Here is a 24,438-nt window from a genome sequence, read left to right on the forward strand (position 1 = left end):
AGACAGATAATCTCGACGCTTGCCGACCACAACTATTTCATTATCGTCTTTAGTTCTCAAAACGAACCTCTTAGCCACGCAGTCCAAACTAACTCGGTGCTCTACTAACCAGTCCATACCCAGAATTAAGTCAAACGTTCCAAACGGTAGCTCCATCAGATTTATCGAAAACACAGCCCTTTGTACCTCTAACGGAACATCCCGATATAGTTTACTTACTCGAATAGATTGTCCCAACGAAATCAGTACAATAATCTTCCCAGAAATACACTCAACAATAATCCCCAAGTTTTCAGAAACAGTACTAGCTGCATAGCAGTGTGTAGAACCTATGTCTACGAAAGCAATATACGAGGCATTAAAAATAAAAAACGTACCTGTGATCACATCAAGGGCATCTCTGTCCTTTCGACGTCAAGCAGCATAAACCAGTGCCGACTACTTCACCTCAGTTTAACTAGCACCTCTACCCGGTGCACTCTACTCTCGGCTCATACCATTACCACCCCTAGTCGATCCACGGCCTTTAGATGGCTGCTGTACTGCCACCTGAGGCTGAACAAAACTCGATCCTAAAGCTTGCATCTGATCAGAACGATGTGGACACTCTCTAATCTGGTGCTTCAAAGATCCACACAACAGACAAGCCCCTACTCTCCTCCAACACGCACTCAGATAGTGTCTATCACAGTCACCACAAAGCTGAATCCTAGTAAATGCAACATGAATTCTCACTCTAATAGGCCCATTAGGTTTGGCCCGTTTCTTAGGCCTCTAAACAGAACTAGAGGGCTCCAAATCCCTCTTATTCTTGCCTTTCTCATGGTCTCTATTCTGGCGCTCAATGCGCTTAACCTCTTCGGCGATTTTCGCCTTATCCACTAGAACAACAAACTCATGCTCCCTCTGCAGAGCAATAGAACCCTCTAACTATCCTTCAAATCATTTTCAAAATGGACACATTTTTCCAACTCGAATGCCACCATGCCTTGAGCATAACAGCTCAGTCTTAGAAACTCAGTCTCATACTCAGTCACAGACTTATCACTTTGTGTGAGATTCATAAACTCATGCCTACGAGCATCCACATAGCTCACGCCAACGTACTTCACCTAGAAGGTGGTTTTAAAGTAATCCTAATTCAAATGATCCGGTTAAGTACCCTCCTCAACCGACAACCACCACTGATAAGCTTCGTCGCGAAGCAAAGAGACTACACCCTTCAATTTCTGCTCAGGAGTGCAGTGCAGTCAATTTCGTTCATAATCCTCTCAGTGTTCTCCAACCAACCAATACTCGACCATAGTAGGGGCAACTCTAGTGACGCCTCTAAACAACTCAGTTCCATTAGACCAGAGTCGTTCAATTATCGACCCACGGCCCCCAGATCCAGAATAGGATCTTGTGACCCTCTCCAACACTTTCAACATGGCTTGAGACAGTACGTCGTCCCCAGCCAAGCAGTTTTAAGATCCAGTCTCAATAGCAGGTGAAACCAGTGTCTCACTCGTGTCTAAATTCGACATACTGCCTAGAGAAGAAGACTTAACTCCAGTCCCGTTACGGCTCTTGCCGCGCCCACGAAAACCTCAACCGCGTGTTCCACGAGCACTCATCGTAATCTAAATTTTATCTACATTTTAAAATTTTATGCATCAGTTCCAGTATTTATTAGTAGATATTTTTTGCTCAAATTATCAGAAGTCCAGAAGTATTTCAGAGGTTTTAATCTCTAACTAACTAAGTACAATTTTAGAAAGTACTAGCTACAGTGTTTTTAGAAAGTTCTAACTACAATGTTTTCTAAATTCAGAGATACTTATAGGATCGGCGCTGGAGACTCGGTGTACCATATATTTACTCAAAATGAACCAAATTATTTGAAAACCAGTCCTTTTTCAAAATACAATTTCAAAACCCAAAATTCACAGCTCGAGTTTTACAACCTCGCTCTGATACCACTAAATGTAATACCTCAAACCAGACCTAGACGGTATGGCTGAATTCAGGAGTATTATGAAAAAGGGTTATGAAACCGATAATACTTTAATAAAATAATGTTTAGTTATATGATAAAACGTCTAAGTTTTATAAAATAATATTTGTTCGTGTAAAATCAATATCTTGTCAATCATCGCAATTTAGAAATCATAACATAATCAACCCAAAAATTCAAACCAAACAGTACAAAAAGCCCAAAGAGTCCAAAAATTATAGAACTCTCACGAAAATAGGAAATTTCAGTAAAACCGTTAAATAATAATACAAACAATTTTTACCAAGTGGTCACCACTGAGTCTCTGTCGCACTGACTTGGTTATGTCTATAGATTACCTAAACAGAACAAACAACAGATATGAGTTTTCGTAAACTTAGTGTGTAACCCAACAGAGACAATCATGCAACATACACAAAATTTCATATACAGTTAGATACAGATTTAGACCTAAATCTATAACAAAAACAGATATCAAAATCAGATAATAGATCAAACGTACAAAATCTTACCCCCATCCTTTACATACCATCACCGTCCATCTCATCACACCATATGGGGTTAAAAATACCTACCCATCCTTACACACCATAAAGTGTCGATATGACACAAAACAAATAATACACAGTCAAGCTGTCAGATATATAGGCGAAAGGTCATCGTACAGATCACTTCCTCTACATATACAAATCCCTCCAAACATAGATACAGAATACAGATGAAAAAATAACAGAATAAATATGCTTAACATGCTCGTATACAGATAAATACATACTTAACAGTACAATTAGACATACATATCATATTCCTACTAAGATCAGACTATCAGAGTATCAGGTCACATAAAATAGGGTTTGGTTCGCCCTTATTGACCATACGGTAAGCCCACAGTCAATCGGAACGACCCGTACGACCCTAAAGAAATTTTTAAAATTTTGGGCCCTCATGCCCGTGTAGAACACACGCCCAAATTAGCCTTCTCATGTGGCCCACACCTCTGTGTGACCCAGGCGCCCAAACTGACCTAGCCCATGTGGCCCACACAGCCACACTCACACCGTCACACAGCCGTGTTAAGTGTACGACCATATCTTCGTTAGTCACACGGTCGTTTCTCGCACACACCCAACCACACGGCCGGCCACACGCTCGTGTGGCGTCGACAGACCAAAATTTTAGCTTTTTTCGAACCTCATTTTCTCAAGTTACGGGTACACACCTAGTTCATTTTCGAAGCAATCACACCCGGAGTGAACAGTACCTAAAATTGTCAATCAAAACACCCTCAATTAACCTTAATTCACAATTCCAAATGAGATACTTTTCAAGCAAAACGTAAAATCACAACAGAAAACTACACTAAAACAATTTAGAAGCTTACCCTTGACAATGGCAGTCTCAAAACTTCACTACGCAATCGAAGGGTCTCAGATTTCTTGAGCAACACCTACCGAAACGGCAAAACAAATTAGCTCAAAACACCCACAGAAACTAAAGCATTAAACAACACCACCCTCAACCCACAGTGAAATCTTACCTACGAACCAAGCAAAAGAACCAAAAATTTGAAGAAAAGGAAAAAAACTGGAATTGGAAAAGAAAAGAAAAATGTTGTTAGTGGATCAAAAAAGAAAGCGTCAAAATAAAAGAGGAAAAAAAAATAAAAAAATAATTAAAATAATAATTTGATTATTTTGGTAAAAATTATCCTATTATCTCTCTAACTTCTTACTATTCCACTATCCAACTACTTCAGACTCTCAAATTCCACCGAACCTCTAACAGACAACCGGAGCAAAAATTAACACCCATACTCACGCAAGGATTCGAACATAGGACCTCCCGAAAACTAACTCCTTACCACTCGAACCAACAGAATTTGTCAGAAGTAGGACTTGAACCTAAGACCTCATACACACATCAAGAATACTTAGCCATTGAAGCAGATACATATTTATCAAGTTTCACAAAAACAAAATTAAATTATTCAGGGCGTTACAACTTTACCCCCTAAAAAAATTTCGAACTCGAAATTTACCTGATCCGAATAGATGAGGATATTGCTGACGCATCGAGTCTTCAGGTTCTCATGTGGCTTCCTTAGTGTCATGATTTCGCTACAGAACCTTTACCGACGGTATGGACTTCTTTCTCATAACTTTGATATCTTGATCTAAAATCTAAACCGGCTCTTCCACAAGCATCAAGTCTGGTCTAACCTTGATCTTCTCAACAAAGACAACGTGAAATGGATCAGACTGATATCGCCTAAACATCGAGACATGAAACACATCATGGATACAGTCTAACTCTAGAGGTAGCTCTAACTGATAAGCAACTGGTCTCACACGCTTGAGAATCTAATATGGCCCAATGAACCTAGAGCTCCACTTGCCCTTATAATCAAACATCAAAACTTTCTTCCACGGAGATACTTTAAAGAATACGAAATCACCCACAGAGTACTCAATATCCCTCACTTTCAGATCTGCATAAGACTTTTGTCTATCAGAAGTCGCCTTCAGACGATCCCGAATCATTCTAGCCTTATCTTCAATCTCAGAAACCAACTCAGGACCCAAAACTCGTCACTCACCCAACTCAGTCCAACATAGCAGAGTACGACACTTACAATCATACAGAGCCTCATAAAGTCCCATTTGGATGCTAGGCTAAAAACTATTGTTGTAGACGAACTCAGCTAACGGTAGAAAAATCCTCCCAACTACCTCGAAAATCAATCACACAGCTCTGAAGCATATCCTCTAATATCTGAATCACCCTCTCAGATTGACCATAGATCTGATGATGGAACACAGTACTGAAGTCAAATCTCGAACCTAGAGCATCATGCAGTTCCTTCTAGAATTGAGAAGTGACGCGAGGATTTCTATCAGAGATTATCGAAACTGGTACCTTATGCAATCTTACAATCTCAGATATGTAGAGTATCACTAACTTTTGAAGAGATTAGTCCGTCCAAATTGGAATAAAATAGGCAGAATTGGTCAATCGATCCACAATGACCCATACAGAATCCTTCTTAGTGGGTGTTAAAGGCAAACCACTGACGAAGTCCATCGTCACACGCTCTCATTTCCATAAGGGAATTTTAACGGGTTAGAGTAAACCTAAAGGCAACTGGTGTTCAGTCTTAACTTACTGGCATGACAAATAATGAGAAACGAAATCGGTTACCCTACATTTCAAAACTAGCCACTAGTACAATTAAAAGAGATCCTGATACATTTTATTCCCACCAGGGTGCATAGCATAAGGACTACTATGCACTTCCCTTATAATCGGCTATCTCAAATCAGAACGATTTGGTACACAAACTGGTACTCAAAAACACAGAACCTCATCTTTATTCAACCCAAAATTAGATGCACTTCTGCTCTCAACCTGACGAAATTGCAAAATCAACGCCCAACTACTTTTCTCGAATATGCTCAATCCATGTCGGCTTAACTTGCAACTCAACTAACAAACCCCCATCATCAAACAAGCTTAGACGAGCAAACATCGCCCTAAAATCAGACATCACTCTACGACTAAGAGCATCAGCCACCACATTGGCCTTATCGGGATGGTACTCTTCCGTACAATCATAATCTTTGAACAACTCAATCCATCAACGTTGCCTAAGATTCAACTCTTATTGATTAAGGAGGTACTTTAGGCTCTTGTGATTGGTGTAGATGACACACCTCTCATCATACAATAATGCCTTTAGATCTTTAACGCAAACACTACAGCGGCTAAGTCAAGATCGTGCGTCGGATAATTTCCCTCATGTGACTTAAGCTGTCGGACGCGTAAGCCATCACTTTACCATCTTATATCAGAACACATCCCAAACCGATGTGCAACGCATCACTATACAGCATGAACTCCCTACCAGTTTCAGGCTGTATTAGAACAGGAGCCTAAGTCAAAACAAACTTGAGCTTCTCAACGCTCGACTATTATGCATCAATCCAGACAAAATAAACATTCTTGCACAGAAGCTTAGTCAGAGGAGCTGCAATCAGTGAGAACACCTTAACAAACCACTGATAATAACCTGTTAAACCCAGAAAACTGTAGATCTCAGAAATGTTCTTATATTGTTTCCAATCAAGCACAGCCTCAATCTTCCTAGGATCAACTCGGATCCCCTCAGCAGTAACCACATACCTCAGAACGTTAACTCTCGTAACCAAAACTCACATTTGCTCAACTTAGCGTAGAGTTACTTCTCTCGGAGTATCTAAAGTACTACTCTAAGATGCTCATCATGCTCATCCTTTGTCTTAGAGTACACTAGAATATCACTGATGAAGACTATGATGAACTGATCCAGATACGACTAAAAACTCGGTTCATCAGATCCATCGAAATAAAAAAATAACCAAAATAAAAATTTTTAAAATGCTAAGTTGGCGTCGTGATGTGAATGAGCTCCCCGTCACAACGTGACTCATTGTCTTGGTCTTATCACGATGACAAGATCTCAAGCTCATTGGTCTGTTATAATATTATATGACAAATTAGGCTTTCCCAGTATACTTAAGGAGCTTTATTCTCAAGCAAAGTAGCGAGTTTTTCATAGTTTTTAGATTTTAAGTTAATAAGTGTAAATGTCTTGTTTTTACTCATTTTTTGACCAAATTTGGCCAATAGTGCCATTGGAGGGACTAATGTGTGGTTAAGTGGTGTAGGGATATGTTGGAGGTTGAAAACTAGTGAAAATGACACCAAAAGAAAGGGTATCGTGATATCCATGCCTTAGAATCACGATACCTCCAACAGGATTGAAGATTGGAGACCACCCTTCAGTGGTATCGCCATATCCACTTTAGGTATCGCGATATCCACCCTCAAAGAAGACCCCTAAGTTCAAAATTGATTGGGGTATCATGATATCCTCTTTTGGGTATCGCGACACCGATATCATGAGGGAGACAAAATTGGACAAAAAAGGTAGTCTTTTTCCACCCGATGCACAAATCACACAAGGCTCGTGTATGGGCAATTTTGGTAATGAAATTTCATTATTATTAAACCTACAACAACCAATTTTGGCTGAGGGGAAAAGAGACATACATTAGTTTAGTTTCTAGCTTTAGTTTTTCTAGGTTTTCTCTTAGTTTTTCTGCAACTTTTCTAGGGTTTTTATTTTCACTTCTTCTTTCTTAGTTTTAAAGTTTATTTTTCTGCACTTACTTCTTGTTCTTAGTGTACTTAGTGTTAGTTAAGTTAGTTACCACTGTAGCTTAGGTTTATTTGCACTTCTAGTCCATGTACCTTGGTTGCAAGACATTTCTAGTTTCAGTTTAATGTATTCCAATTTCTTTTACTTTAAATCAGCTAAAGTTTGTTCCTTTTATGTTTATTGTTTTAGATTTTCTATTGAATTCCTTTAGTTTCATGTTCTTTAAGTTTTCTTGCATAAAAATCCAAATTTTTATATTTTCTTTAAGCTTTACTTTAATGATTTCTTTACTTTTCATTTCCATGTCCATTATCTTTATTTTCAGCATGAGTAGCTAAACCTCAAAGGGGGGTTGGTTGATGGAGATGTAGTCTAACGACCCTATAGTCAGGGGTGTTGGAAAGTGCATTCCCAGGACTCTGTTCCTATAAATCAGACTTGTAAATATTTTTAATAAATATTTACGAAAAAGCTAGTTGTGTAGTTAATTAGGTTTCGGTTAAATGAATTTGCTTAAATTAAGAGTTATTATAGTATACAGACTAAATTGCGTATATGGTAAAAGTTGAATTATAGATTAAAAATTAATAGAGGGACTAAAGTACTAATTATCTAAATTTTTAATGTGGTAGACGGCATTAATGTTATATTATATATATAATAGTTTAATATATATATGTTATATATTATAATTAATTAAATGAAATTGATATGTATATATGTATTATTTAATAGTAATAGTTAGTATAATAAAACAAAATGGGAAATAAAAAAATACAAATTAAAAAGAAAAAAAAAAGAGAGAGAAGAGAGGAGAAAGACGCATGGCCTAAGGGCTTTTAACTTTCAAACTTCAATCGGTTAGTCATGTAATGCCCCAAAAATTTAAGAGTTTAATTGTGAGAATCTATAGTAATTAATTTCTGTATCTGTGGTTCTGTGCTCTGCTTTTGAGTTTAAGGTCTGGAGTTTGAGTTGCATTGCTAAAAGTTTTGTTATTTTTACAAATATACCCTTACCCATGTGTTAGGTGGTTAAGTGCAATTCTGGGTAAATCGATGTCAAGAATGAGCCTGCTGGTTCATTGGTTAAGCATCTGTCTGTATTTTGTCTAGTTTCGAGTTTGAATCCCATCTATACGTTAGGAAATATTTGTTTTTTTGCAAATGCTAGAAGGGGTGGTGGTTAATTTAAAACCTTCAAAGGAAATGTTATCGTTCTTTTCTTTTCTAAAAAATTTTAAGCTCTTTGTTTTTGTTCTTCTTCTTCTTTTTATTTTCTTCTTTTCTGCAATTGATTTTATGTGAATTGGGAAGTCTTGTTGCTTGTAAGGTCGATATTGTGTAAGTTCTGTTGTGATTTTCTTTCGTTTACGATTTCCGTCGTGTTAGCACTTTTCTGTCGAAACGGGATTTTGCTCGTTTACTTGATGTTCTGTTAAACAACCGATTGGTTACTTTGTTTAGGCAAGGATATTGCAGGAGACGTTAATTCGATGATGAACAAGCGAAGAGTTAAAGTTTCTAGGACTTCGTGGAGATTTCATTTTGGTGGAATAACGGATCGTCCAAAAATAATGCTTTAAATTTACTTTTGCGCATCTAACTCCCGTTCTGGAAATAAGCAGTGTTGCAACTCAAAGCTCCACCTAGGCAACCCTTGTTTCTAAAAAAAAACAATTGCACAAATACTTGTTGAAGTTGCTTATACTTGTTAGTACTATATTAGAGTTCAAAACATGGATCAAAGAAACTGAGTTGGTAGAGTTCTAATTGCCTATATTCATCAAACATAGATGTGGTACTTGTGTATGTGTTTTGATGGAAGCATATGCTTAACTATCCCTAGACCTATTTGCCTTGTAACTTATTGAACTAACATGTTTGATATTAAAAATTGCAAATCGTTTGTATATCTAGTTAGAATGTCTTGTTTAGCCAAATTTTCCTATCTCGGGTGTTTCGAACTAATTTCGTGTATGAAGCATGCTCAAGTAGATTTTCTTTTAAGTGTTTTGTTTTATTTTTCTTTGCATTTCTTGTTCTGCTTACTTAAGGACAAGCAACCAGCTAAGTGTGGGGGAGTTTGATCTGCCACAATTCTTTATGGCAAATTAGAGTCTTTTCGGCACTTAATGAGCTTATTTTCAGCATAATTTAATGTCATTTTGATTAGTTTTACATTTTAGTCTTTAATGTTTAAATTTAATAAAATCAGTGTTTTTACGCATATTGAGGTGTTTTGATGACCCTTTAGGCCAGTTCAGGCATAAGGTATGACTAACGGGCTATTTAAATGTGCAGGACGTCGTTTCTGGCCAAGGAACACAATGGACAATTTCAATGTTGCGACACCAGCATGTAATGTCGCAACACCGAATATCAAAGCAGCCAAGTATGAAATAGAGGCGAAGTCGTGACGAAGGGTGCTTGGACGTCACGACAACGTGAGGAAAACCTAGATAAGTGTAGTCATGTTTTGACAGCTGATTAGGGTTTTGTTCCTTCGTTAAACCCTACTTGCTTCAAAGGTATTTTAGGCACCTAATACCTTGAACGTAGCCTATATAAGTCACATTATAACCTCATTAGAAAGAGAGTCGACTTAGATAGACAAATTTCTTTACATAGTTTTATTTAGTTTTTAGTTTAGTTTATTTTTATGTTCCCTAATCGAGAGATCCTATTCCAAAGTTAGATAATCGCAAGCAGAGGATGTTTCAAAATTGCACTATTTCATCGATCAATTCATGAGCATTCTATTATCCCATTCTTCTATTTATATTTCATCCAATTGAATGTTTGCATGAATATTTGAATGTATTTTGTGCTTAATATTTATTCCACATGATTTGGTTGTTTTGTTAATTCATTGATTGAGTAAATAATAACCTAAAATTAAGGGTTTATTCAAGGGACTTAGTATATTAGGAAGTGATGCTCCTAGTAAAAAGTCTAGACATGTGGAAGCGAAAGGGTATCCTGTTGAGTAGAACTTGTAACAAGCAGTGAGACCGAGAGGGTATTTATATGCCTAGGTGAGGCCGAGAGGGTATCTTAGGTGGTAATCCTTAGTGAAGATGAAACCAAGGGTATTCGTAGCAAAGGGTGGTAAAAACTTAACTAAGGGTAATTGTTGACTTAATTAATAATTAGGGTTACAATTGATTCTAGGCTAAGGGAGCTCGTGTAGTCAAAATGAGAAATAGAAGAAACTGATAGTTAACATAGGGTTAGTTTTAGTTTAGATTAAATTAATTAATTAATTTTGTTATTTTTATTATAGCTTAATTTAATTAGTTAATAATTATTGTTTTGGAGCTACACTACTAATTCTTGACTCAACTAGATTAGTACCTTTTTTAGTAATTAATTTAATAGTGATTTTCTTCAATCAGCAATCCCTTGGGTACGATCCTCAGAATACTTCTCGAAGTGTTTCGTTGTAAACAAAACTATATTACAATTTAACCTGTATAATTGCAGATATTGCTATTCTATTTTCTATATTTTTGTTGTAGTATTTCCAGCCTCAATGTTCTCACATCTGGCGGCAGTCATTATGTTGTTTATCAAGTCCGATTGGGGAGATACCTTATCTTGGGTATCGAAGTGGATGACTCCTAAAAGATAGAGACATAAGTGTAATTATTTGTATTGCCAATACATCAGACAATTCCCAAGTTGAATTTATCCTAAATTCGTTTTTTGGGTTATTCGCTTGTGATTTTCATAGTGTGATGTACTCAATCCCGAGTAAGTAACTGACTATATGTATGTAACTTATATACTTTTGATATATTGAAAGTTTGAGTTCAATTGGTAATGGAACCAAAAGCTGGTATGTTGGGTATATAACTTATGTATAACATAGCTTTACTTACAACAGTAGAATTTATAATCTGGTTAAGAGTAAATGATATCCTTTCATTGACATTACATGGTTGATGGAAAAGTAATGTAGCCACTAGTCATTTGTCTAAGATGAAAGATTTAATTTCTGTGTAATAGTAATTAAATTTTTCATGAAATAAATGAGATAAAATGATATCATATTGGATGAATAGATTTAACCCCAAAAAATTAAGAATATCTTCTAAAGGTAACACACATATGACAAGGTTATTGGACAAGCATATGTTAAGTTGCTTTCGTAATGACATATAATTAATCATCGCAATTTTAAGAAACGAGACAATTAAATTTATTTACTCATATATTCTAGTACGGTAAATTCGATATGATGTTAACAGAATTAGAATTGGATTAAGAGCATAATTTAATTGAGAGAATTAATTAATTAATTAATATTTTGGTAATAGAAAATCTATTATTGGGTTGAATAAATTATATGAGTTGATTTAAAATTTGATTTAAAATTCAGATAACACATATAATTATATCTAATACATGAAAGGCTCAGTAGAGCTCATCTATGTGTGATAGGCGACAACCCTAGTATCCTAGAGAGGGTGTGTCGTCCACCCTATATAAGTTTTTTATTTAAATGTTATTATTTTGTAACATTTTCCTCAAGTAGAACTCTTGTGATTTTTTCTTATATATAGAAAGTATTGGCTAAATCAATATATATCACCTTGAGCGTTGATGTTGTCAAATTATAGTGAAATTTAATTTTTAATTAAATTCTATTTTTCATGATTACTCAAGTTAAGTTTTTAACCCATAAAACTAATTTTTTTCACTAAAAAATTAAAAATATTCATTGTGTGAATCGATTTGTGTAATTAGAGTCTACTCTCTAAATAAACCAATAATTCGAGAATAGTAAAAAAATCATATTGGTTGAAAGTTGAGAAACAACTAGGACTGATTAGTCCGAGAACATGAATTTAATTTACAATGTTTATTGCTATATATAACAAATGCTTAGATTTTAAAACATTTTAAATATCAATAGTATGAACAAAGTGGCGTTGGAATGAACGAAAGAAAGAAATAGATAGATGGATGAATAGTCCTTTTAGATGGGTGGTGCATTAATCTACAGTTAGTGTAAAAATAACGATGTCGATAAATTAGATATTTTAACAATACTATAACGTGAGGTAAAAATAAAACTAAACACACCGCAAAAAAAAGTAAACGCAAATCCAAAAGATCCTGAAGTAAGGTGAAGAGACTGAGATAAGATGAATGAAAACGGCGTTAAAAGAGAGAGAGAGAGATAGCACCCTGGAAGTGAGAAATAAAAGAAGTAAATGCCTCAAATTTTTGTTATTGGGCTCAAATGGATAAATTAGCGGGCCTATGGAAAGTGAATATGGTTTATTGATATGGGCTAATACTAAAAGTAGAAAAAAACAAAAAGCCCAGAATTTTTAGTAATAAATAAAACCGGCTGAGCCATCATTGAACCGATTAAATCGAAAATCAATTATCAAACCAATTTGACAACCAACTTGATTTTAAAAACATTGCATTGTTTATATAGTTGTCAAGTCATTTAAAAAAAATTAATTTTAGTGGGAGTTTATAATTTTAAATGTTTGTTTATAGTACACATTTTTAATTATTTCAATTAATGGATATTTTAAGTTTATTTTCTATAAAAATAAAATTTATTTTGGTTTATTCGCATTTTAATTTTTGTAAACTGACCAAGTTTTAAAGAGGATCAATTGAAAACATTCATGCTTAAATCGCATTGCATGTAATTTTCATGTTTCAAATCCATACTTGATTCATGTCATGTACTTATGTTAATATACACAATTGGAGATGAATTTAACTATGATAGATGTAACAAAAGTTAATTTGGTTTTATGTTAACATAATTGATAAACAAGATGGTTCGGAATACTTTTAGTTATAAGGTTATGTTATAACATGTAATTATACGATGATAACTACATATGTGTGAGGTCCAAAACGAGAGGTTTTTGAATAATATGGATGCCATATAATAAACGAGAGATTTCGAAAACCCAACTCCTCCTTAAAGATTAAAGTCTGTAAGCATACTCTCGTTTCAGCCATGACTGCCACCTTTAAGCATTCAGAAAACAGCCTCAGCACCGTCTCTCAGTACAGATTTCGGCGATCTTCCTCAACTTGTGGTTCTGCAAAGTCTGGCACACCTCCAATAAGATAAGTATCCCTTCCCCTTTTCAGACCTTCTATTGCCAAACAATGTGTCGTTTCATTCCCCTTTCTTGAAACATGCTTAAACATGCGTTTCATGAAAATCTGACTTAGGGATTTTGACTCTTCAATGTATGCACTAGTAACTGATCCATCTCTTATTTCGTATCCAGAAGTCTTTTAACCACTGAGCGCATCCCCTTCAATTATAACCTCTTGGAGCTTCAGATCTAGCCCCACCGGAACTGCTTTAAGGCATGCAAGGGCTTCTGCCGCAAACTCAGTATGTACTTTATTCTGTATTATTGAGGATACCAGGGTATCTCCTACTTGATTCATGATAATAACCCCCGTGCATGAACACATTAAGTGCTTTTGAAATGATGCATCATAGTTAATATTAAAGGATCCGTGTTCCGGAGGACTCCATCTCTCCTCTGCTCCAGTTATGTTTGCAGACGACCTGTTTCTTTAGAGCGTCGAGCTCACCAATGTAAGCAACTACTTTATCAACTACCTCTAGTGATGTTTGTGCGATTCCGTCATGGATCAATCTATTCCCTGATGCCCACAAAAACCACATGGCACACACTATTACCCTACAGATTTGATTAGAGGATTTTGAAAACAAATTTATCCAGTCTTGGAAATTATAATCTGATACTTCTTGCGGCCACTAGACATTTAACTTACGCCATATTTCTTCTGCTATAGGGCATTCCCAGATCAAGTGCTCTATCGTTTCTGAATCGCTCGAACATCTCGGACAAATCGGGACCCCATCAAGAGTTTGTTATACAAATTATAGAAATTAGGGATAAATTTACAAAATATTCGCCAATTTGTAATTTTAATCTTTTCTGGCAGATTTAGCCTCCATAATTTCTTGTAAAAAAGACTGTAAGAGCTTTGATATTCAGTAGACTTTCTAGGGATTCCTGCTGTAATAACATCCTATACCCACTTCTAACCGAGTACTCACCGGTCGCCTCTCCCTGCCAAGCAATCATATCTTCCAGCAAGTTTGAAGCTAAGGGAATACACTGAATTTGTTGTGCTTCTTCTACATTAAAAATTCTGGTAATCAGTTGAGACTTCCACCTTCTAGCTTGATGATCAATTAACTCTGACACAGTATTCAAACTTTGTTCTCTATTGATTGATTATATCCCACCGTTCCTTAATCCAGGCACCCGCCCATCAGCCCAAATATCAATTCTAACACCGTTCCCTACCAGCCATCAAAGACCAGCCTGAAATAAACCTTTCGTTGCCCATACACTTTTCCAGGTATAAGATGGGTAAGCACCTAAACTTGAACTTAAGAAATCACAATCCAGATAATATTTAGCTCTCAACGAACGAGCCAATAATGAATCTGGATTATGCAGCAATTGCCGCCCCTGTTTTGCAATAAGTGCAATATTAAACTTTGCTAGGCTCCTAAAACCTAAGCCCCCATTCTCCTTAAGCTCACACATCTTTGACCACTCACACCGATGAATTCCTCTCCTTCACCCATATTTCTGCCACCAGAATCGGCTTACTATACTTTCCAAATCCTAACATCATGATTTCGGCAATAAAAAACAGGACATTACATAAGTGGGAATAGTTTGTAACACGCTTTTAATAAAAACCTCCTTACCACCTTGAGGCAATGGTTTTACGCACCAACTATTAATACGAAGCCAAACGATCCTTCAATAATTAGAACGATTTCTTTTTATTGTGCGCTACCATATTTGGTAAGCCTAAGTATTTTTCCGAATCTTGAGACATCCGAACACCTAAGCACTCCGAAATCTGCTCCCTGGTCCTTGTATGGACATTGGAGCTATAAAAAATAATAGACTCCTCAAAATTAACACACTGTCCCAACGAATCTTCATACTCTTGCAAAATATGTTTCATAACCAAAGCACTTTCCCTCACAGCTTCTCCAAAGAGGATACAGTCATCTACAAAGAGCAAATGCGAGACTACAGAGTTTAAGCACTTTTAACTTTTGACTTTTGTGTTTGGAATCTCAAATTATCAAAATAGTTATATATATTAATTATTTAAAATATATTTTAAATTTTAGATTAATACACTAACTATTTAAAATATATTTAAATTTTAGATTTATTTATATTTTATCTTTATATTAAATTATTCAAATATCAACTTTTTGAAGATTAAATATAATTTATTATTATATTTTAATTTTTTTAAATATTTCATGTATCATTAAATTTAAAAATAATTTATTAATTACTAAAAATATTTAAAAAGTATATTTTATGTATAATTATATTAAATTATTTAAATATTATCTAAATTAATTTTTTTTTAAATTTTCAAGATGTTGATGTACATCCAATTTATATAAATCTTCATGAATTAAATTTTACGCTTGACATATTACGGTTTTAGCAGAAACCACATAGATTGGTTCTCATTCCCGATAATCCAAAAATCTTTAACCTAATCTCTTTCAATTTTTCCAGGCATCAATCTCTGTTTCAGGTTCACTTTTACAAGCTTGAATAACTGACAAGACAAAAAGAGTGTTACAACATTGTGTTCATGAACTCAAACTTAGCAATGGATTTATTAACTAGGAACAAACCAAAGACAACTTATAGTCCTATGAAAGGTTTAACAAAAGCAACCTTTTTAAGAATTCAATCCCATGTCCTGAATGTTTCGGGCAGCTAATGAAGATTAAAGGGATTCAAACACCAGTCCTGTTAGATGTCACATTTTAATGGTAACTACATGAATCAATTGAGTTAAGCTTCTTATTGTCCTATGATGTCCTAAGTTTTAACAATATATTTCTTGATTTTGTTTCCAAGAAAACTTCTAAAAGCTAGGCACCTTTACTCAACTACTCCCATGACCACTTAACACCCTCTCCGGTGCGGATTTACCGATTGTCATCGAACCAGACAACAACAATAGAAACCACGTAAACCTTGAAAGATCTAATCTCATTTTCTCTACTTCCTTTCCACCATCACCCTATGCTACAATCAAAACTACAGTCACAAAGGTGTGTACCAAAACAACAGGTGTTTTGACCTACATAACTTGAAGCAAACAACAAACAAGAAGTAGAAGATGCATGAAATTGAACATCATTTCGAGCTAAAATCCTTATCACACAACATAATAAACTAAGAGACTGGTAAGCTCCGCAAATGAAGACTCATTTCGTAGTTGCATTTTGAGCAATATAAATATTAAGCCATGAAAAACAGTCAATGCATAGAGTTAAGTTCAAACTCGGAAAAGTTTGAGATGAAAGAAATCAATTCGATTAAGAAAGGTCAGCTCGAATAAACATGTAACATATCTATGAATAGCTTGATCTATATTTACCTCCGACCGCAAGATTCATTTTTTCTTTGTACAATGATAACAGCTCCGCAGCTTTGTCTTCATATCGGTTAACAAACCTCTCCACGAAAACCTTTTCAGAAGTGTTGAACAATGCAGACAATCCAAAGCTCTTAATCAAACCTTTGGATAACAAATCTTGAGCAAACAAACCCCTTGGAACAATCCGCTTCTCCAAGCTCCGAGCCAAAACAAACGGTTGATTGGCAAGGAGCAAAGACTCGAACCCCATTTCGTTCACAAGAAAATCCATAATCCCCGCAATCTTCTCCTCCGACGATTCCACAACACCCGGATACAGTCTAAAAGCTTCCCAAATCTCCTTTTCAGACCAACCCCACTTCTTATAAACTTCAAACTTCCTCTCTATTGCAGGTTTGCTAATTTTCCTAAACACAACCACAGCAAAAAGAAACTTAGGCAACAAAGGATCGAACCCCATTTCCTTCACTTCCTTCACAATCTCCTTGAACGTATCAGGGTTTACTACAAATGACCTAGGGTGACAAATAAACATTGATATGATGTTTGACTCAGGCACTCCATTATCTCTCAAAAAACTTATATTAGGTAACATATAAACATCAAGTGGGCATGAGGTAAGAAATGGGTAACGTTTTATAGCTTTAACAGCATTGTAATCAGATTGTAGCAGATTACTAAGTTGATTGAAACAAGGGATAATTTTTTTCTCTAAGCTACGAGTTAAAACTTTAGGGTTATAAAATAGGATTTTGATAAGTTCAGGGCTTGAAACACCTCTGGATTGGAAGAATTGGAGTTTGGGCAAAAGGGTTTTCTCGGCATTGGAGTAGAGCAAACCAGGCCGAACTTTGATGATTTTTTCGATTTGGGTTTTCGAGAAACCATGTTTCTGCAAGAACTCAAGAACCGAATCGGGCTTTTCTGGGGTTTTGAAAAGGAGATACTTATCAGCCGCCATTGCAGATTCGGGTGAGAACCCGAGTTTGTCTTTGAGGTAAGCGACTACAAAAGATTGGGATGGGTCTGAAGAGGATTTTGAGATGAATCTAACAGTGAGGGATATCAATGGCCTCGAACAGGAATTGTTCATAACATCGTGTGAAAGTCTACTGAAAACACTAGGATTGAACATTTTAGGAGTGGAAATGGATTGAACTACTCACCCTGGAAACTGAAAAGCTTTCAAATTTGAAGATTGAACCCTGAAGAAGCTCAAGGCAAATGGGAGACGAGTTTGGACTTGAAAGCTAAAACTCGAAGCTTTTCCTTCAGGTTCATTGAAACCCAGAGCTTCCAACTCTTCAATTTCCATCGCACAGTTACATTTATGTAGCTAAATCACTAATTATCATTTATTATTTTATTATTGGATAATTATAAAATCCTCATTTTAAATAATAAAATAAAATATACTATTAATCATTTAATTATTAGTAAATTTTAACTACAATATTTTTTAATTTCGTTACTAATATTATCATTTGATTTTACGATGGTAACCGTCTCTTTAATAGTTAATAGAAACGATGAAATTATTGGTTCACAAACATATTTAGTCCTCGTGACTTATAAATTTTAAAACTAGTTTTAGTTTTTAATAATTCAATAAATTTAATTTTTGAAATTAAAACTCAGATTGAAAAATCTAAAATTTTCGAAATCCCACCAATGAAAATTCTATAAAGTTTCCCGCATTTCTTTCCATTCCAAAAACAGAATGAAAAAGAAAATTTTAACCAAAAGGATTAAAACTCCACTTCTTCGTTTCTATCACTTCTTTCAATTTTAAGTACTTACAAAAACCCAATTTCTCAAGAACATTGTGAATCCTTGGTCGGGTTGTGTTTTTGGTGGTTTAAAGATTGGGATATCAATTATGAATTCTGCTGAGAGACGGAACAATGGGATCTGAGAGATTGAATCTTCTCCACAATGTCAAGTTGAATCTGCCATGTTTGAAGTGTTTTTTTTTTCTTTTTTTTGGGGGGGGGGGTGGTCAATGGCTAAATCGGCTCCTTTGGTAGTTGAAGAATAAATTAAATCTTCGCTGAAATAATGGGTGGGTTTTCATGGAGGGGTTTTCTGAGCTTTTTTTTTTTCTTTTTTTGCTGTTGAAAAGTAAATTGAAGCTTTGTACGATGGGTGGGTTTTTTAGGAAGGTTTTTATGAGTTCTTGAGAATAATCTAAAATTTTAACTTCGAAGTACTGAAATTTAATATGATTCCAGCGAGATTAATTGACGGGTTTCAATTTTTTATTCTAAGCAGGGATTTAAATAGCGGACCGTTTTTAGAATAGCGGCCATTATATAGCGGTAGCGTCGCCGACCAAAACCGCTATTGCTGAAAATAACGGAGTGAAGCGGAGTCACACCAATAACGGTAGATAGCGGCCGCAATTTAACGGATAACGGCCAATTGCGGCAATAACGGGCCGCTATTCCCGTTATTTTCCGTTTCCATAAATTAAAAAAAAATCAAGAGATGTAGTGGTGAATGGTGATTCTGGTGAAATACTGAATAGTGAACGGCTGAATGTACTTTATAATAAAACAAAAGGGAATATATTCCCTACCTGCAAAATCAGCTTTCAATCTAAACAAAGTAAAAAGTATATACAAAAACTCCAAATAAACAGAAAAGGAACTCCAAACAAAGTTAAAAAATCAAAACTCACAAGTCAGTAAGTCACAACTCACATTTCACAAGCAAACGAAAAGACGAAATTCTATTTCTCATTCATTCTCCATATTTCGGCAAACAACAGAGCCACAGGCAGCAGCAAAGCAATAGAAATTCTATCCTAATTTCAAGTAAGTAGACTACTAACCAGTAAGTAAAGTAGTAAAGTAAGAAATTTTGTCTTGGATTTCTTGCTTGCATGTCTTGAATCTGCAGCATGGAGTGATTTTTCGAGATTTTTATCCCTAGATCTGTGTTCTACACAAAAAAGGGGTTTAAAATGTTTTCGGCAATTTCCGACCACCGTGCACAACGGCGCCGTCGCCGGTGGCCGATCGCTGGATTCTGGGCAATGGCATGAGAGAAAACGGAGAATGGAGAGATGAGAGAAAACGAAGAATGGAGAGAAAAAGGAAAAAAAACATTCTTTGAATAAGGGCTGAAATGAAGTTTCTGAAAAAAATTGTGATTTAAATAGGCCTTCAAAACGACGCCGTTTTGGGCAGGCCACTCTGGCACCAAAACGACATCGTTTTGGCCTAACCCGCGCACTTACCTGACCCGTTTCCTAGGATCCGCGTGTATTTGAACGGAAGGGTTAATTACGCTTTTAGCCCTTCTTATTTTTTATTATTTACAATCTAGCTTCTTTCTTTTTTAATGTTGTCCTATAATTTATTTCGTATTTCAATTTGGTCCACCTTGAAGATGTGCGTTTTGAAGGATGGGGACTATTTTCCATTTGATCCCTTTTTGTTATTTGTGTATTCAATTTGGTCCTTTTTCTTTTTATTTATTTCGGATTTGCCGCAAATTTATGTTTTAAGTTCGATTTAGTCCCTTTTTTGTTATTTTTGCTATTTTATTATTAAATTAATTAATTTAATATTACTATTACTATTATTATTTTTCCTTTTTTATTTTATTATTTATTTACTTGTTATTATTACCATATTATTAAAATTTAATTAGTTTTGCATTATTATTTCAATTATATTTCTTTTCCTATTTACTTACCTAAATATTTTAAATACATTTATTTTATTATATCATTTTATTTATCTATATACTATATCCTTTCATATAATTTTTAATTTTAAGATTTTTATTATTGTTATTATTATTATTATTAATACCATCATTATTATTATTATTGTTACCATTATTATTATTATTATTATTATTAAATTGTTTTACACAATATTTATTTATTTATTTCTATAATATTAGGTCTTTACTTTAGCTTTAAATTTTGTTTACTTTTTTTGGTATTATATTGTTGATAATATAAGTAATGAGTTGCTTATATTTCTAAATATAATTTTATGTTTCTTATATATAAATAAAAATAAAGCATGCCACCACGTGAAGAGTTCCCGACTAAAGGATTGGAGGGTGCACCAAGTAATGATATAGGTTGGCACTTTGGAACTCCAGTGCCAAATGCGAGAGGAAATATCGTATGTAAACTTTGTGGTAAAGTTGTGAAAGGAGGAATAACACGATTTAAAGAGCACATTGCTCATAAAACCGGCAATGTTGCACCATGCCCTAATATTACTGGTATGTGATACTTTATTATTATTTTTAAATGTTATTGTAAATTTATCAATAAAGATTATATATAATTGATAATAATATAAAGTGTGAATTATTTTTATTTTATTAACAGGTGTCATTAGAGAAAGTATGATGAATGTACTAAAAGAAAGCAACACAAAGAAAATAGACAAAAAGAGGAGAAAAGATGAATTCTTATCTCAATTAATAGAAGAGAAGGATGAGCATGAGGGATTCATTGATGAGGTTTCTGCTATAAGGCAAGCAACTCGAGAAAGTCATAGAAGGGAAGAATTCAGACGAAGTACTGGTGGTTGGGATAACATTTATGAAGAAGGGCGATCTTCTTATGGATCAGCTAGAGAACATAATAAAGAAAGAACAAGTAAATCCATCCCAGGTGAGTCTGAGTTTACCTTAAGGGGAGCTATACCTGAATTGGTTAGAAGCAAAATTTCAAAGCAACCAAAGGTCAATGACTATTTTTTAAAGAGTTTTCGAAGGAAGATAGGTGAAGCGGTATCTAAATTTATAATATATGAAAGACTTCCTTTTCAATTAGCAAGCTCTCCATGGTTGTATAACTTAATTCAAGTGTCAACAGAAGTTGGACAAGGTGTAAAGCTCCCAACACCTTATGAGGTTTCAGATGTGTATTTGGAGTCAGAGTATCAACGAGTTCATGATTGGGTAAATGGACTAAAGACTCATTGGAAAGAATTGGGTGCAACTCTAATGTGTGATGGTTGGACCAACAGTTTGAATCAAATGCACATCACTAATTTTCTTGTTTATTGCAGTAAAGGAACCATTTTTTGGAAATCGGTAGATGTCTCAAGTGTCCGTAGTAGAGATAATAAATTCTACTACGGTTTGTTAGATTCAGTTGTAGAAGAAATTGGAGAAAATTATATTGTCCAAATAGTGATTGATAATGAGGCAGCAATGAAAGCTGCTGGAAAAAAATTAATGTTGAAAAGACAACATCTATATTGGACCTCATGTGCAGCTCACTGTTTAGATTTATGCCTTGAAGATATTGGGAAAAAGCCTAGTGTAGCAAAAGTGTTAGATGAAGCAAAGAAAGTGACTTGCTTTATATATAATCACATTTGGACTGTTGATTTGATGAAGAAGTATACACAAGGGAAACAAATACTTCGACCTGCTCTTAGTCGATTTGCAACTCATTTCATTCAACTTGAAGAGATAATAAGACAAAAGCAAGGCCTGAGAGAAATGTTTAATTCAAAGGTCAGTATTTTATAATTAGTTAATATAATTACTTAAATATAGTAACCTTTAGTGATTTTATTAGTTCCAAATAATTTAAATTATATTATTTTAAAAATTTTCTTATGAATATATAAGAATTTAAAGAATCTAAATGGGGACAGCAAAAGTCAGGGCCTGCTTATGAAGCCAAAAAAATTGTTTTGGGAAAAGATTTTTGGAAAAAAGCCAATGACCTCATAAAAGTTTACAAGCCCTTAGTAAGAGTATTGAGACTTGTGGATAGCGATGAAAAACCAACGATGGGCTTTATTTATGAGGCTGTTGATAGAGCTAAACGAGCAATTCAACAAAATTGTCGATATTTCACAGAGTATGAAAAGATTATTGACAATAGATGGAATTTTATGCATTCCGACTTGCATTCAGCTGGTAAGATAAAATGTTTCATATAATTAAAAACTATTTTTATATTTTATTATTTTAAGCTTTAGATTATTATTTGATGATATTCTTATAAATTATACTTAGGTTATTTTCTCAATCCTCAATTTCAATTTGGGGTGGAGCATTCTGAGAATGTACTAATAGAAACATTAGAAGGTACACGATCAGTAATTGAAAGATTAGAACCTTCTATGGATACTCAATTCAGAATGGTTAATCAGGTTAGATTCAAGTACTATTATTTGTAACTTAGTTACATAATTTGAAATAGAATTTTTATTTTTATTTTTACTCTATCTTTTATTTATGCCGTTGTTACTATTTAGAGATAAACATGAGACATTTGATACTCCACAGGCACAAAGAGCTTGGAAGCAAATGAATCCGGGTAAACAGTTAATTAAATTATTTAATTTAATTTATATTATTTAATTATATTGTAAATTTTGAAGTTATTTTGAAATTTAAATAATATTATGCAGCTAAGTGGTGGATAATATACGGCACATGTGTTCCCGAATTACAAAAATTAGCAATTAAAGTGCTTAGTCAAACAACTTCAACATCAAATTGCGAACGAAATTGGAGCACATTTAGCTATATTCACACCAAGGCAAGAAATAGGTTAAAGTATAAAAAACTTGAAAAACTAGTGTTTACCTATTATAATATGAGGCTTAAGATGAGGCATCAAAAAAGAATAAGCACTGATGATATAAATGCTAGTTTTAATCCTATCAGCCTTGATTATATCTTTGAAGATGTTGATCCACTATCAGAATGGCTTCATGAGAAAGAGAATCCATTGTTAGATGGTGAAAATGTTAGTGTGTTGTCTGTGGATACCTCTGATGATGAAATGGATGTTGATCAATCTCAACAACAAATTTTGTCTCATTCAAGTTCTAGTTCAACTCCAAGTTAGAGTGGAGATGGACCCGATGGTGGTGGCTTAAGTCCAATTGATGAGGATGATGGATATAGTGGTGATAAAGGTGAAATTAGGTCTTCTAGTCAGTATGGAGGAGAATATGGGGTTGGTACCACTGGTGGACATTTTCGTGACAGATCAGAGTTTGATAGAAATATGTTTCCTGAACCTAGGAGAGATAGAAGTGAACCTAGAGCTCCATCAAAGGGAAAAGGCAAGAAGCATACTTCTATAGGCTCTTCATCTGGTAGGAGATCGAGTTCTAGTAACCTTGGGTATAGTGATTCATCTACTAGCACTCAAGGTTTTTATCCACCAGAACAACCTTCATATTTTCAACCTTCACATGGTTATCCACAACCATATGGTTATTATCCACCATTTCCTAATTATGGTGTGCCATACCAGCCTCAAATGTATCCTCCTCCACCAATGTATCACCCACCTTCACCTCACATGTATCCTCCTCCTCAAATATATCCTCCATATCAATTAAATAAAAACCAAGGTGAAAATGTTACTTTTTTTGGATATATTTTTGGACAAAGGCCAAGAGAATCAAGTCAAGAACGCTCCCAAAGTGAAGGTGAAGGATTTGATCTTCCTCGTCATTCGACTAATTGGTGAAAACTAAATCGTACCACTATCATTATTTGTAAGGTATTTTTTTTAAAGAAAACTTTTGTTATTGTTCTTAATTTTGATTATATTAAAACATTTAAAATAATATATATCTTTAGATAAATGAATGGAGTATATTTTATGAAAAGATAATTAAGAATCGAAGCATGTTAAATTATATATGAAAGTAGAATGAGAGTGAGAATAAGTTGTAGGAAATAGGAATAATTAATGAAAATCTATACATTTATCTATTCCTTTTTTCCTTTTACAGCATACAATGTTTATATCTTCA

At 34.6% G+C, this 24,438-nt stretch overlaps 2 protein-coding genes and 1 long non-coding RNA gene across 3 annotated transcripts; 2 read left to right on the forward strand and 1 right to left on the reverse strand.

The window, feature by feature from the left end:
• The first annotated feature begins 12,957 nt into the window (after positions 1 to 12,957).
• Positions 12,958 to 14,232, forward strand: LOC121222246 (uncharacterized). Its single transcript, XR_005919470.1, has 2 exons — positions 12,958 to 13,790; positions 14,012 to 14,232. It is a non-coding gene; the product is annotated as an uncharacterized lncRNA (long non-coding RNA).
• A 2,269-nt stretch (positions 14,233 to 16,501) lies between these two features.
• Positions 16,502 to 17,998, reverse strand: LOC107916058 (transcription termination factor MTERF6, chloroplastic/mitochondrial). Its single transcript, XM_016845227.2, has one exon. The coding sequence runs from the start codon at positions 17,799 to 17,801 to the stop codon at positions 16,641 to 16,643; it is 1,161 nt and encodes a 386-aa protein (XP_016700716.1). The 5' UTR covers positions 17,802 to 17,998; the 3' UTR covers positions 16,502 to 16,640.
• A 2,591-nt stretch (positions 17,999 to 20,589) lies between these two features.
• LOC107915608 (uncharacterized) lies at positions 20,590 to 24,149 on the forward strand. Its single transcript, XM_041101987.1, has 9 exons — positions 20,590 to 20,914; positions 21,024 to 21,311; positions 21,507 to 22,165; positions 22,309 to 22,576; positions 22,676 to 22,823; positions 22,918 to 22,979; positions 23,353 to 23,456; positions 23,517 to 23,980; positions 24,071 to 24,149. The coding sequence occupies exons 1-9, from the start codon at positions 20,707 to 20,709 to the stop codon at positions 24,147 to 24,149; spliced, it is 2,280 nt and encodes a 759-aa protein (XP_040957921.1). The 5' UTR covers positions 20,590 to 20,706.
• The last annotated feature ends 289 nt before the right edge of the window (positions 24,150 to 24,438 follow it).

This window comes from Gossypium hirsutum, chromosome D10 (genome assembly GCF_007990345.1).
Source record: "Gossypium hirsutum isolate 1008001.06 chromosome D10, Gossypium_hirsutum_v2.1, whole genome shotgun sequence".
NCBI lineage: Eukaryota > Viridiplantae > Streptophyta > Magnoliopsida > Malvales > Malvaceae > Gossypium > Gossypium hirsutum.